Source organism: Halyomorpha halys, unplaced genomic scaffold (genome assembly GCF_000696795.3).
Source record: "Halyomorpha halys isolate HHAL.00 unplaced genomic scaffold, Hhal_1.1 Scaffold900.1, whole genome shotgun sequence".
In the NCBI taxonomy this organism is placed as follows: domain Eukaryota; kingdom Metazoa; phylum Arthropoda; class Insecta; order Hemiptera; family Pentatomidae; genus Halyomorpha; species Halyomorpha halys.
This window is the reverse complement of record NW_027114997.1, coordinates 141775-156939: the sequence shown is the minus strand read 5'-3', so window position 1 is coordinate 156939 and position 15165 is coordinate 141775. Positions and strand designations below refer to the sequence as shown.

The following is a 15165-nucleotide window of genomic DNA, read 5'->3' as shown; positions in this document are numbered from 1 at the left end:
GGAGGGAGGGAGAGGGAGAGAGATTTTATTGTTCTTGAATTATTTACAATTTTACAATAAACCATGATGCTCTGAGACTACAGTGTCTCATTGAGCAATTGAAATTATTCAGGTTTCTGGGTACAATATGAGTTTTATGAAAACAAGTACAACAGATAACTAAAAAAAGGAAAAATATTTTTAAACATGTTAACTTCTTAAAAAAACAAAAAAGAGATATAGTAAAAAGAAAAAAAAAGAAAAGGCTAATGAGATAATAAGAATGAAATGAAAATGTATGCCCTCTGGAAATATTAGGTACATAAAATGATCCTATAAATACAAGTTAATTACAAAATAAAATCCTTCTTAAGCAAAAGAACAAAATTAAAATAAAATAAGAAAGATATTAAAATTATAATATACTCAGATAAAATTATATATATAAAATAACATTTTATTAGTACAAATTAATTAAGAGAAAAAAAATATATACAAAATAAAATAAATCAATGAATAATATTGATATCAATCAATAAAAAATAAAACAAATAACATTCTTCTTGTTATAACCAAGCCAAAAAACAGACAAATAAATATATTTTACGAGAACAAGACTAACACATTGATTCAAAGGAAAATATAATAAAAAGCCGGTTAAAAGAAACAATTTAATGGATAAATAAGTTTTAAAAAAATAAATAATAGCACTAATAAAATAAAATAATTTAATGAATAGATAAGTTAAAACACACAAATCGACAGGTCCACATATTAAAATAAGTAAATAAAACTATGAATAGTCTCCGAGCTAATTCTCATGCAGGTGATGGTGTATGATCCCCAGAGAGTCCAAAATTATATTTTCTGCTAAGATCGCAATATCCCCGATGCTAACACCTAGGCCTTCTAAGAAGCTCCTTGCTCTATCTGGTATTGTTCCGCGAGATCAAAAAAAAATTCCTCAGAAGGTATGTTCGGGAACACTTTGTTTAGGAGTTAGTCACTCCTAAAGATTTTAATTGTTATGAATTATTTAGGTAAAATGAAATAAGCAAATCTTATTTATTTGATCCAACTACCTCTTAATTAAACGTAAACATTAAATGTTGTTAAAAGTGATTTCCTTGAGCATTAAGACAGCTTCGGCATCTTTCTTCAACATCAGTAGTGAAAGAGCGGCACTGGATATGTGTGATTGTTTCGCAAGATTCAATTATCCTTCTTCGTAAGGAATTAAGATCACTGACTGGCCTTGCATAGACTTTTTGTTGCTCAGTCCATCTGCAATGAGAGTTCTCCATACTGCAGTTGGCGTAATATTTAATCCTGCCCCAGCTCTTCGTACACTGCCAGATGGATTATCATCAAAATATTGTAATATGGTCGCACTCCTTTCTTCATTTCGTAAAGGGCAAAAATACCATCAGCACGTGGTATTATAGCAAATGTACCAGTTTCTCTAAGAAGTTGAAACGTGGAGCTACAGATAAACTTGTTTGCAAATCTTCTGTTCGGAAATCGCCTGGCATATTTAGGACAGGCAGCATTAGCATCACCATTGCCAAAACCGTACACAAACAACATACCTGCATACTCACAATTAGTATAAAATGAAGGCATGATTTAAGGATAAGTGCAAGTTCTGTGATACGCGTAGACCATATTTTAAAAGAAAAATTTTTATCGATTGCCAACGTATCTTTGCGTACATCTCTACACATCAAAACAGCTCTAATGAAGACCTGTTTGTCGCAAAGTACGCAATCAATAAGTCGGTCAAAACTGTTGTTCTTTATGAGATAAAAATTATTACAACCAGACTAGAAATATTTGGGGTCACAATGTTGAAATTTGTTGTCTGAAGTCGTAGCGGAGGGACTAGAGACGTCAAATTAACAACCTCTGTAGAGTCTCCAGAGACACTAGTTCGAATTCGGCCTGGGTAGGTGTGAATTTTATTTAGTGGTGGCCCAACAGAATGAAAACTTGACCCTCCTAATTGGGTTTCAAATTCAGATTGGAATGTGTTGGTAACTAACAGGATAACCTCTCTCACCTCCGTATGTCAGAGATGACCAAGTAGCGGGTTAAAACATAAAGTAAATCAACCCATAGTGGCATGCCAAAGGATTATTGATGGGCTATAAAAGTTGAACGTTGAAGTTAATGTTGACAAAATGAAGGGTACCATATTTTCATTTTAAGAAGGCAAGAAGAAACTTCCAGCCAACTTTCAATTTGAACAAAACTTTGAAGAACCTAACATATCTGGGTATAACCGTAGATTGTCTTATTACATTTTCGGTGCATTTTTATTAAAAAAAAAAAACCAACTCAAATTGGTGCTTTAGCTCTCACTAAAGGCTCCAACAATTATTCGGCTCAAGGATCCCATCTCTTCGGCTGTATCTTATTATTTACTAATTAATTACTAATTAATACCTAATTAGACCAGTATTGCTTTATGGAGCACCCATGTTCATACATTTGTCCCATTTAAACGGTCCCCACGTTTAAACGTTTACAGTCACTTCAAGAATGCGTGCTCAGGAAAATAGTAAAATGGACTTCTCTACAGAAGTATACAGATAAAATATAAATAAAATTGAAATTATTGAAATAATTTCCAGACAGCCCACAAATTTCATCAATAGCTTACAACTAATGGTTGAGATCCTTAACGAAATTGAAACAAGTTTGACTCCCGACGTTGGAAGAATATCATTAGCCTCACAATTAACCAATTTAATTTTTTATTTTAGACCTAGATTTAATTTTTTAACGATTCAAACAGATAGTGAACTCCATAACTCGGTTAGAAATAAATATATAAGACATATTAAAGCTAAGCAGATAAAATAAATAACAGAAATTAAAATGTAATTTAATTACAGTAGCATAGAGGAGACGAGAGGTAAAAAAAAATTTAAATAAAAAAATTTAAAGAAACAAATTTTTTTTTTCTAAATTCCGACTTATATTCTTCTTCTTTCTCGTCCTCCTTAAGTGCCTTTCAGCGTGGAGGAGCCTCTAACCATTTGGTCCACACATCTCGGCCCATGGCAAGCATCTTCATCTGAGCAAGCATTTTTCCTCTTTACAGGCATAGTCGTTGAATATGTTCCATATAGCTCCTTCTAGGTCTACCATGTGCTTGTCTGTTATGGTGTGAGGTGTGCAATGTATCGCAAAGCCCCGTTAATTGCGCACAATAAATAACCCAGGTCGGGTCGACTTATATTCAAGGAATGAAAATTAAAGTTCATAATCAGCACTCTAAAAATATCAAAACAAATTTTTCTAAGCATCTAGAAAACATTTAGCCGAGATCCCAATTTGGCTAGACCACATTGAGTAAAGAGTAGATGCTCATAAACAATCCTCGGTAGAAAATAATTAAAATGTGCAAAAAATGAAATAATTTCGTTCTTTTATATTTAACTATCTGACCCGTATATAGATTTAATAAACACGATTGATGATTATAAACGTATGTATTTAGTTAAATTAAACATATAGGTATACTTTATTATTATGATTTGGTAACATATATTGATCCAATATATGTGATGGCATTCGTTTTTAGCATCTCATGAAAGAAAGGTTGAAATAAATTACGCTGTAAATTTGAGATTTTTATTAAATGAATAAAATCGATAGTTTCTTAAAGTTTATAATATTTTTTAGTTAAAATTAAACATTTTTTAAACACTTAATTATTATGTTTCCGTAACATAAATTGAACCAATACATAAGTTCCACACAAGTTCCAATCATAATTTTAAAAAAAATATTAATAGCTTAAACATTACTCAACCAATCTACACCGTACTTTGCAGTTTAAGTAAAGATAATAATGATAATAATAAGTAACATTAAGATTTAGTAACACATATAGTTTTGAAATAAAAACTCTCACTGTAAAACTTTTTAAATATTATTACTATAGCCAAACAACTTAACCAAAGAGTGATAAAATATTTTTTAGCAGTTAAAAAAAGTCCACTAATTCATTTTATAATATTAAACTCTCAATTTTCATGAAAATATGTTTCCTTCGAAACTTCGGGGCTTTCATTATCTTTATACCTTACCATGGCGAAATGGGACATTTAACAAAAAACCTACGTAAATCGGTCCAGTAATAACAAAGTCTATCGAGGACAAAGATTCGACAGCTCTCTTATATATATAGAGAGAAGAGAAGACGCTGTGATAAGACGGTAGCCATGATTACGTCTTTGAAAACGACTAACTTTGCTGTATTATCGTTAATACTGGTTTGAGTTTGGTGATTTTTTTTTTCTTCGTTGAGGCAATATTATTTATCATGTATATACTACATAAAATAGAGTTTTTAAATAAAAACTCTTCCTGTGCCTCGTAATTTTCAAAATATTGAAAAATTCAGACGGAGTTGCTATAAGAAGTGCGTAAAAGATTTTTTAGGAGTGAAACAAAGTTGATATCCATTTTCAGCACCTCGAGAAACCCCAATATACGAATTTTAGGAAAAATCGGAAAATAAAATGTTTTAGTCACAAGGCGCCCTACATCACCCTTCGTTTTCCTTTTAAAAATCTAAAAAAATTGGAAATAACTTCAATACTACTCCATCGATCTTCACTAAACTTGGCAGTTTTTTAGGGCTCAAAAAAACTGCACCCAAAGGAACAAAGCGTATAAAGGAGATATAAAGTAAAACATATAGAATTTTTTCCCTCATTTTTTTTATGTTTTTGAGAAAAAAAAAAAAAGGTGGTATAACTCATTCATCACCTCTAAAACATGTAATTGGAAAATACCTTAACTATTTATAAAAAAAAAAATCCAATATCCGAACTATTCACTGTATTAGTGTTTTTAAATCGTACGCCTGCATTGATGATAAGTTGTAAATAAATTATTGTTTTAATTTTTTGTTTGTTATTTTTACATTTGTATGGCAATTTAAGCGAGGAACAATATTTATCGTGTAAATGGAACATTTACTGGATACAAACATATTCCCTTTGAGGAAAGAATCAAATAGTATACAAAGAAGCAACAGAGAACACGGTTTGGTGTTTACATCACATCACAGTGTTTCTCTGATTAGCATTTTAATTAAAATCCTTCGCTGTGCAAACAGTTCTAGCTATTAAATGCTTTTATTACTGCATCAATTGGTTACATCAGTAAATTTAGCATTAAATTCTAATCATGTCATTTAAATTGATTACCATGACAGCGATTCCACGGTTAAAACAATTCAAGGATAGTGCTATAATGACATGCAATACTAACATACTCTTAAGGGTGATTCTCAAATGGCAAGGTTAGAGTCCTTAAATAAAATTTTGTGACAGCCATAAGTTTTAAACGTGATGTTGGCCACAACTTTCATTCTTATCCCTTCAAAAAATTTGACAAGAAAGGAAAAAATAACAGGTGATTACACTTGGAATTATCATTGTCGTAGCTTAATATCGTTAATATTATTTTTTTGTAATTTTTTTTTGCATTTTATCATGATTAATTACAGTTTACCTCTCGAAATAAGATCTTAAAATTAATAACTGGACAGTAAATCAGAATTAAATGATTTTCTAAAATTAATTTTACCAGTTTTGTCGTTTGTTTGTCGAGACAAAAAAATTATATCAGCAGATTTTGTGTCTTAGAAGTAACCTAAAAATATTAAAAATTTATCAGGTAGATTTTCTAAAAAAAAAAAATATGTCTATTCTAAGTTTATAGCACAGAGGTTTTAACCAAAATTATTTCCGTTACAGTTGTTAGATTGATAATCTAATGGGTTTTAAAATTAAAATAAAAATTTATTAGAAGAAATGGTTTATTTAATCAATATTATAAATAGGGATGAAAAATAACGAAAAAATATATGTCACACCCATTTGGAGGATACTCAGCATTATATATTTTTAGAGGATCAACCCCCCCCCCCCCTTTTTCTTTTATTTATTGATATTTATAGAATTGAAATGTATTCAAAAATTAAATTTGATGTTATTCATACAATGTTATAATACAGACTGCGGCGAATCTACTTATTGATGGTACTCCAATAAAATTTCTAGAGAAGATCTCGAGGCTTATTAGTTAATGAAGGAGAAGCCAGATTAGAAACAAGCGGGTTCGAATGATTGAGGTATTAATCATGAAAAGATTGATGTCTGGTTCTGGCAAAGCGGCAACATGTGGAACATTGAGGCCCTGATAGGTGGCTTGTTAATGACAAAATGAGGAGCATAAAGGATTTTACGAAGGATTTTGACTGTAAGGATTGGATAGGAGAGGAATTGGATACGATGGTTTAGTAGAACCCCTAAGCTCAACTCCGTAAGTCCAGACAGGTTTTATGATAGTCATATGAATAATTCTTTTTTAATTAATCAAAATCTTTTGATTCCCTCCAGTACCTCCCAAATCCGCTCTTCCAAATTCTGAAACCAGCGTTGGAAGCAGTGTGAAAGGACACGTCTTAAGTTAAGTTTTTAGATTAAGTTCCAATTTATAAGAAATATGTACCCCAACACGTTTAACAGCCATGCAACCCACACTGCAAAACTTTTAACACTTACTAGACTCCTTCAAAAGTTTTTAATGTAGACCCTCTACAGAAAAAGGAGATAGAAGCAAAAACTGTATATATTTTTCTTTTTATGCATATGTTCGTCAAATCAATACAATTTTCTATAGGGGCTATGGAAAAAAAAGTTGGAGGTTTAAACCGTTTGTCTAGTAAGTGTTGAAATAGACCAGCAGTTTCCTCTCTTGTATGAGAGCTCTAAGTCAGTTGTTTGTCTATTTTTTTTTCTACAAAGTAAATAAAACAATTAAATTTATATCAAAAACTCACGAGAACACTTTTATAGGAGCTTCAGTTTTTTATTTTTGGAGATGGGTTTTTTTTTTATTGAAAATTGGTATATAAAAAAAAGAGGCCGTTTAGCAACCTTAGCAATTCTTCTAAAATAACGATGAATGACATTACTGTATATATCCCGGTTATAACGTACAACTCGTTAATGATAATCTTCCTAAAATTTAGTGACTAAGATAACTAATTCCAAGAGACTGAATAGGAAGTCAAGTAGGATCCTAATTCCATAGAGCCATTCGCCAGCGGGTGGAGAGAGGACTGGCTTAGAACAGGGGAACATCAAACTGATTCAAGTTTAATTAGATGTCCTTATCATGCGTGGCGCTGGAGCCAAGTGTTATTGGAGGTGGAGCTGGAGTAGGATAATCTAACTTGTCACTGCTACATCCAGCATCCATCCGAACCAACCGTCTTCAAGATCAAATGTGTTTCCACCTTACAACAACAACACAGTACAGGAAAAATAGACCCCAATCGATCAAATAAACTACAAAATTCATACATTTCTAAAACTTTGATAAAAACTTCGTCTTGGTAGGAACAAATCTGCGGAGACCGCTCAAATTTCGGGTAGAGGGGTGTTGAAATGTAGGTAATCGAGTTAGGTATCATTTTATATAGTATTTACGATACTGAATCGAATGAAACTACTCCCATAATGACAGAGCAAATAAGTTTTGAACAATTTTAGGTGAATAACAGAAAAATCTTAATATTTTGTGAAACAATGTTATTTAAATACGAGTACAAATCTTTTTCATGGGATGTAGTAAAGAGGGGATGTAGCTTCCTCCAATATCTTGACAAAAATCTATTTGGAAACCCTAAATTGTGAATTTTTGTTACTGTTATAAAATATATTAGTATCAGTAATTTATTGACAGTTAATTATTTTTTATGGTTCTGCATTTCTACATAAATAAATGATTATAGATTGTATTTTAAGTAGTTATATTTTAAATATAATTATTTTATTACCTTTATGTATTTGAAACTTACACCAAGTTGTCTCTTTTATTTTTTTATGTAGTTAGTTATGTTTTAGCTAATTAATTTAATTTGCATTCCTTTCTTTTGTACGCAATAATTTTTATATTTTTTCCATTCTGTCATAATTATTTTTACATGTTTTTTTTTTTAATCTTGTACTTATATTTTTTTAAATGAAAATGCTTCACCGACGGACTACAACTCAAGACAAAAAGTATACCGGAGAAAATTGATTTCGTGACGCGAAGGATGAAACGGAAGCGCTGGGAGAGGGAAGGCAACACTGGTCATTCATAACAGGACAAATTTTATATTGTAATAGGAGAATAGGCGCTTAGAAGAGTTTACAATCTCGGCAATGCCAGTCCGATTGAGTGAGCTCAACTTTCCTAATTGGAGAGTATGACCTCCTATTACATTTATTTTTTTTCATGCTAGACTGACTCAAGAAATAGCTGTTCTCTTCTCATTATTATTTTTATTCTGGAACTAATATAATAAGTTAGAATAGGGAAGGTTTATTCATTATTAATACAATTTCAATAAATTATTTCATTTCCATAAGTATCACTTCAGTCGGCCATCCTCTCAACTTTGTTTTTTGTGTGGTTCCCTTGGCTGTGATAGATAGTGTAAGCTATCACAGCCATCATGGTAGTGCAACTTAATGTTTGCTATCATACTATTAGGATTTTCTTGATAGTTGGTAGTACTATCAACTGTCTGCATATACATGGCAAACTAACTCTTAACATGAACCACCTGGTTTAGTGCAAAGCAGAAATCTCGTGAAAGTGTTAGTAACTTAGCTATTTATACTTTCATAATATGGAAACCACTCGGTAACGGAATATTTGTAAATTTTATGACAAAACAATACATGCAAATTCAAAGTATTTTTGCAACTGTTGCATTGCAAAAGATTTAATTAATAATCATAAAATTTGTTATTTTGTTTAATGGCTTTTCTACTGAATTAATATTAATCGTTAAAGCATACATTACAACATTCAATAAAACAATAAATCAGACAAAATTTGTAAATTATATGTCAGTTTCGACTAAACAAAGTCATCACCAGAGTTGAGCCTAATATTTTCACAAAAGGCAAAAAGATTTTTAAAAAACACAACTACCACAAAAGTTTCTTAATTGCCCTGGATTAGAGCATTTTTCTGGAAAAAGTTAAAAGTTTTTTTTTCCATGATTCTGCATGTTTTTGGAATTTTGAATCTGAATTTATGTTTCTTGTCTCGCTAGATTGTAGATTCATAACGAAAAAAGAGAATAAAATACCAAAATATATAAATTTTTGACCAACCTGCGATGTCGCTAGAGCTTGAAAAACAAGTGATGCGTCGAGGATCTTTTGATGCTCTGTGATGTTTTGAGCTCTGCTCTACCCCTCACACGTGGGGGATAGAGTGGGCTCAGGGATCCTCAGGTCGATTGTATATAATTGTGTACATCAGTCGATTATATTGTGTATAAGATTGTAAATATGACTAGAGATTATTTTATTTTTATTATTATTTATTATTTTTTTCATACACATAGTCTGATTATATTCATTTTGTTTATCCTTCTGTTTGTATATATTTCGAGAGAGATTTTATTTATTTTTATTCTTATTTTATTTTATTTTAGTATGAATGTGATCATTCATCACTATTACCTATTGCCCACAACTGTGTGGCAGATTGTAATATCTATCAATAAATAAAAAGTATCAGAGCTTGAAAAATTGTTAAATGATGAAAAACACAAAAAACTATTATAAAAGCTTGGTCTGAAGGGAATTTTATTGAGTGTTTCACATATAACCTAAAACTGGCATTTCTTAAGCGCTCTAGGGACATCAACGGTTGGTCAAAAATTTAAATATTTTGGTTTTTTATTCTCTATTTTCATTATGAATCAACTAACTTGAGGGAAAGAAAAGATAATTTCGAATTCAAAATACCAGAAACAAAAAGAATCATCGAGAAAAAAATTTTAACTTTTTCCAGTAAACGCTACAGAGCAGGTTTTTCCAGTCCTACATAGGTTGTTCAAAATCAGATTAATACCCTATTTTTTCTTGAGATTTAAGAGTTTCCAACTGAAGTTTTTTTTTATGGAACTAATCCCTGACGAATCTCTGCAAAGTGGGACGAAACGTTGGTAAACAATAGTTAGTTTTTTTCTAGTATTTTGATACCTTTATTGACCGCGACCTGGACTATCTTCCTACAAAAATTAAAAATATTTTAGCAAAACCTAGAATTTTTCAACATCAACCAGATTACCATAAACTTTAACTTCCTTCAAGAAGTTTGGGAAACTAACCTCTAGGTTTAATTTTGCATATTATTAAATGACATTTATCACACATTTTGAGCATAATAATCTCTTTGAGCAAAAGTTTTCATCGGCATTTTGGGAGGTTAAATTTTAAAACTTTTAAGATTTTCAAAATATTGGAGGCAGTGATACCTCCTCTTTAACATTTCCTATGAAAAATGTTCCTCGTACTAGGTACAATAAATTGTTTATTTCTAATATGAAATTGGTGAATGACACAATCTTTCTTATTTAAACATAACAATTTATTTCACATACAACGACGTTTCGGGGTTATCCCCCATCTTCAGGTTGCTAGAAAACCAAATTCAACAAAATTTAAACATATGCTTACAACATTACTACTATATCACATTATTCATTGAACTATTCATTAACTATTTTATATAGAAATTATTATTATTATTAGAAACATATTATTGTCATTTATTAAAAAAAAAAACTTTTTATAATATCAACTATTATAAATTTTTCAAAGAGAATAATTACCTTCCTGAAGGTTATTTTTCATTATGATAACAACCAAATAGAGTATAGCAATAATCTACTACCTCTATTACCACAAAGATGAACAATCTAACTAAAATTAACAATTTTTTTAAAAACAATTTTTATATAATAACAAACTACAAAGATTAATATAAATCTAAATTCTATAAAAATACACAAAACTAAAATGTTAATTTATTTATAATGTCTATGTAATGTGTGCCTAAAGTTATAGTATCTGTTTTAAAATTAATTGCTTTGTCAATGTTTTCAGTAATATGTACTGATTCTATTATTTTTCTATTCTTACTATGCTTAACCAGCAACCTGAAGATGGGAGATAACCCCGAAACGTCGTTGTATGTGAAATAAATTATTATATTTAAATAAGAAAGATTGTGTAATTCACCAAATTAATATTACTTCTAGAAACTCTTCGAGTAGAAGATCATTAATTAAAAAATTGTTTATTTCTTTTCTACTCCTTTCTGTATATATTCAATAAATAATGAAAATATACAAAGCACTTCTCCTTGAACGAACATATCACAATTCGATATGTTAGCAATTTTCACAATAATAATATTTTTTTCTTGACATAATTGTAATGCACAACTAAACTTGGATAATTACAGCTCAAATTCCATCAGTGTCTTTTAAGTACAGTTATAAGATACAGCTGATGTTCAACATGGCCTGATTATTTTCATCTGTACGGTGAGGTCCTGGAGTGAAGGAGGTTTGGGGGAAACAGAAGCTTATTCTTCCCCATTCCCTTCTTCTTTCGAGCCCTTTTTCAGCGGAATAAGGTCCTCATTTAAAGCCCTCGCCATTCTTCAGCTCGCCCTTTCCCTTTCGGGGATCTGAAGAGGTCTTCTAATTTACATTTTCACTCTTGTTACTTTGAAACGTTTGTCGTGTGAATGAATACCTTATCCTGTCATCAAATTAGGAAGATCTTCCTACGTTTATATAATCTGCTGTTTATGACTACTACGTTAACATAACGTTTTACTCAATAATAAATTTATTTCAATATTTATTAGAAATATTTTTTAGATTAACGTTTCATATTTTAATTCGTTAAATGAGTTTTAACATTAACAAAACTACCAAAATTAATGTGGATACAAATTGAAATTTACGAAAGTGGAGCTTTAGTTTTTAATGTTTTTAACATTGAAGTCATTTCCGTTCCACATTTATATGTTACCATGTGATTTACAAAATCACAACCTATTTGAGGGAAAAAAATTTAAAATATGGACTTCCTCAAAAATTTCATGTTGAATGAAATTTTAACTTATCTTAACCTAAGATATCTTATAAAAGGGCATGTAATATTCTGCAGAATTACACCTATCCCATCTCTCTAAAATTAAGATTCTAAATTAGAGAAGTTCTTACATTCATTTCAGTTCTCTGCTTTCAGCCCGTTATGAGGACTTCACAACTTTGTAATTCAAAAACGATTGGACTTACCTCAATAAACGTTCAAACTTTTCAAAGTATAAACCAATACATCTGCATAATGTGAACGAAATCTGAGATGGCAAAGTATAAAAGTGTGTATGTAGAGTTTATGTGGAATGGCCTAAAATGAAGTAAGAACTAAATTGCAAAATTATAAAAAATTATTATGCAAATCCATAAAACTACATTTTTAACATAATTAATAATATTACCAATGATTTAAAATAAAAAGTTAATTTTTTAATAACTAGAGAAGCACCCACAGTCTTAGAGACTGGGCACATATAGACACATATAGAGGCGGTCAAATCAGCTTTTTACAAATTATTTAAATTCTCCTTTATTAGTACTACTGGTTGCCCAATTTAAATAACTGTAATTTAGATCTATTCTGTGGTTCAAATTAAATTATTTTTTATCAATATGTAAGCTGGAAAATAAATTAATTTTATGCTTTCAATCCAGAAATTTAATTAAGTGCCTCTAAAAATAATGTTCGTAATCACTTTTCAAATAATTAGAATCGTATATAATTTTAGGGTAAATTTTGACATTAAACTTTTTTTTTTAATTTTATTTTGTACACTCCTAAAGAATAAAATATTGATTAATACGTAGAGAATCGTAGGCACCTCTGCCTATAACATCTTTTGTAGAAATTATAGTGGTTCAATTTGCTGTGACAGTAAAATAAAAATATTATACAATCTCTTAAAACGTTTTTATAACGTTGTTATAAGGGAGAGACTGATATAGAAATAAGATAATAGCATATTGCATACGCTATTCTTGCTAAAGGCTAAACATATATATATATATATATAAGATTAGGAACATTAAATAAGAAAACTATACCGGCTGATGAATGGGATTAAAGCTGGAGTATAATAAAGCTATGCAAGATTAAAACAACACCTGGCCTCCTACTGGTGAGAAAATGGTTTAATTTGAATTGCAAGGCACTGCTCAATTTTCTGAGTTTATAACTAAATTAAACGGGCATATAATAGATATATATTTTGTTTTTAATCATTGTATAATGAAGAAAATTATTAATAGTTTTTCTTTGGGAGATCCTGTGTTATAATTTTCCGTATCTAGTTGTATTTAAATGTAATAATTAAAGAAAGAAATTTCGTATAAATTCCAAATATGATTCATAACAAAAAATATAACTTCTGTTCCTTAATAACAAATATAATTAAGCCAAATTATCTTTCTTAAAAGCAATTTTGTCTACTTTTCGAGGCTGGTATTGGAACTTAATTGTATTGAATAATTTTTGAGTAATCGCATTATATTTCATAATAAGGTTGACTTACTCACGAAAACAGAACACTTAAGTTTTCTTTCTTTTTTCTATTTGTAAAAAGAGGTGACGCCGCATATCTGTCCTGATAGTAGTTAAAGTACGATAAATAGTTAAAGTTAAATAAATTAAATAATAATTAATAATTAGTACCTTTGATCATTTCCACAGTATAATAGTCATTTATTTCAAGGGAACTCAATACTAAGTTATGAATTAATAAAATGAGATCATTAATGAAGTACGTAATTTCTTTGTGTGTGTCATTTTAGAAATTAAAACTTCTTATTATCAGCTTTTTAACTTCCATTGACTAAATTTACTTCAGCAATATCATAAATAATCATAACAATTTAAGCATTCAGATGGTTGAGACGTAGGCCTTAGAAATCTGAGAACTGCGGATGGCGCCGTTTCCAATCCGGCCTTTTTTCATTAAGAGGTGGTCCCACAAAATGAATTTCATTACCCTCCACCATGGTTAAAATAGGTTGGTCACCTGCAGTGATATCTTATTGTGCTTTATTATTAAGATACTTTGTGTAAAATACAGCATTATGCCAATATTTATAGCAATAATATAATTAAATCGTAAACTATAGTTTAATTAATAGTCTAATCTACATAAAATAACGAAAGAAAATATATTAAAGATTATAATTAAAACGTTCTTAACTTGTTTTAATTTCTAAAATGACACACACAAAGAAATTACGTACTTCATTAATGATCTCATTTTATTAATTCATAGCTTAGTATTGAGTTCCCTTGAAATAAATGACTATTATACTGTGATTGGAAATGATCAAAGGTACTAATTATTAATTATTATTTAGTTTTTTTAACTTTAACTATTTATCATACTTTAACTACTATCAGGACAGATATGCGGCGTCACCTCTTTTTACAAATAGAAAAAAAAAGAAAACTTAAGTGTTCTGTTTTCGTGAGTAAGTCAACCTTATTATGAAATATAATGCGGTAACTCAAAAATTATTCAATACAATTAAGTTCCAATACCAGCCTCGAAAAGTAGACAAAATTTCTTTTAAGAAAGATAATTTGGCTTAATTATATTTGTTATTAAGGAACAGAAGTTATATTTTTTGTTATGAGTCATATTTTACTTGTCAAGGTTGTTGTTTTTTTTCAACCCCATTGTGAAGGACAAGCTTCAGATGTATTCAGGCATAGTTATATTAACTAAAAGTAATTAAATTAATTTTCGCTTATTCCTACTTACGCATAACGATCAGCTCCTCATCATTAGATGGCTTCGTGAAGATTGGTGTGTCTGTGGACACTTCGCAGCTGTACTGGCCCGATGCGTCGAAGTCAAGGTCCTTCAACATCAACTGCCTTTCGTTGCTGTGCTTCCACTGTAAAAAAAAATAATAGCAAAATGAATAAAAATAATTTAAGTAACATGAATTAAATATTAAATATTTTGGCTTTGCCGTAAGAGGTAAGAGGTAAGTAAGATCATAATGGTATGGTACAAGCATGTAGTGAAACTACCCATTGGTAGCACTCTAAAAACATTTTTACAATATAAGGTCTGGATGCCATCTTATTTTCAGACGCCTCAGAGGATTGCCCGGAATGAAAGAGGATGCAAGGTTAGAAACTTAGGGTTTGAATGGTTAGGGAGTTTATAATGGAAGTATTGATATCTGGTTCGGGCTAGATCGGT

The 15165-nt window shown here is 30.1% G+C and overlaps 1 protein-coding gene across 2 annotated transcripts in view; it reads right to left on the bottom strand.

Annotated features, from left to right (window-relative positions):
- LOC136796920 (uncharacterized) overlaps positions 1-14851 on the bottom strand; it is a gene marked incomplete at its 5' end in the record, with an annotated part of 84727 nt that extends 69876 nt beyond the window's left edge. For both annotated transcript variants that reach the window (XM_067052081.1, XM_067052083.1), the window contains 1 exon segment: positions 14716-14851. In XM_067052081.1, the coding sequence (XP_066908182.1) occupies positions 14716-14851 (136 nt within the window).
- Between the last annotated feature and the right edge of the window lie 314 nt (positions 14852-15165).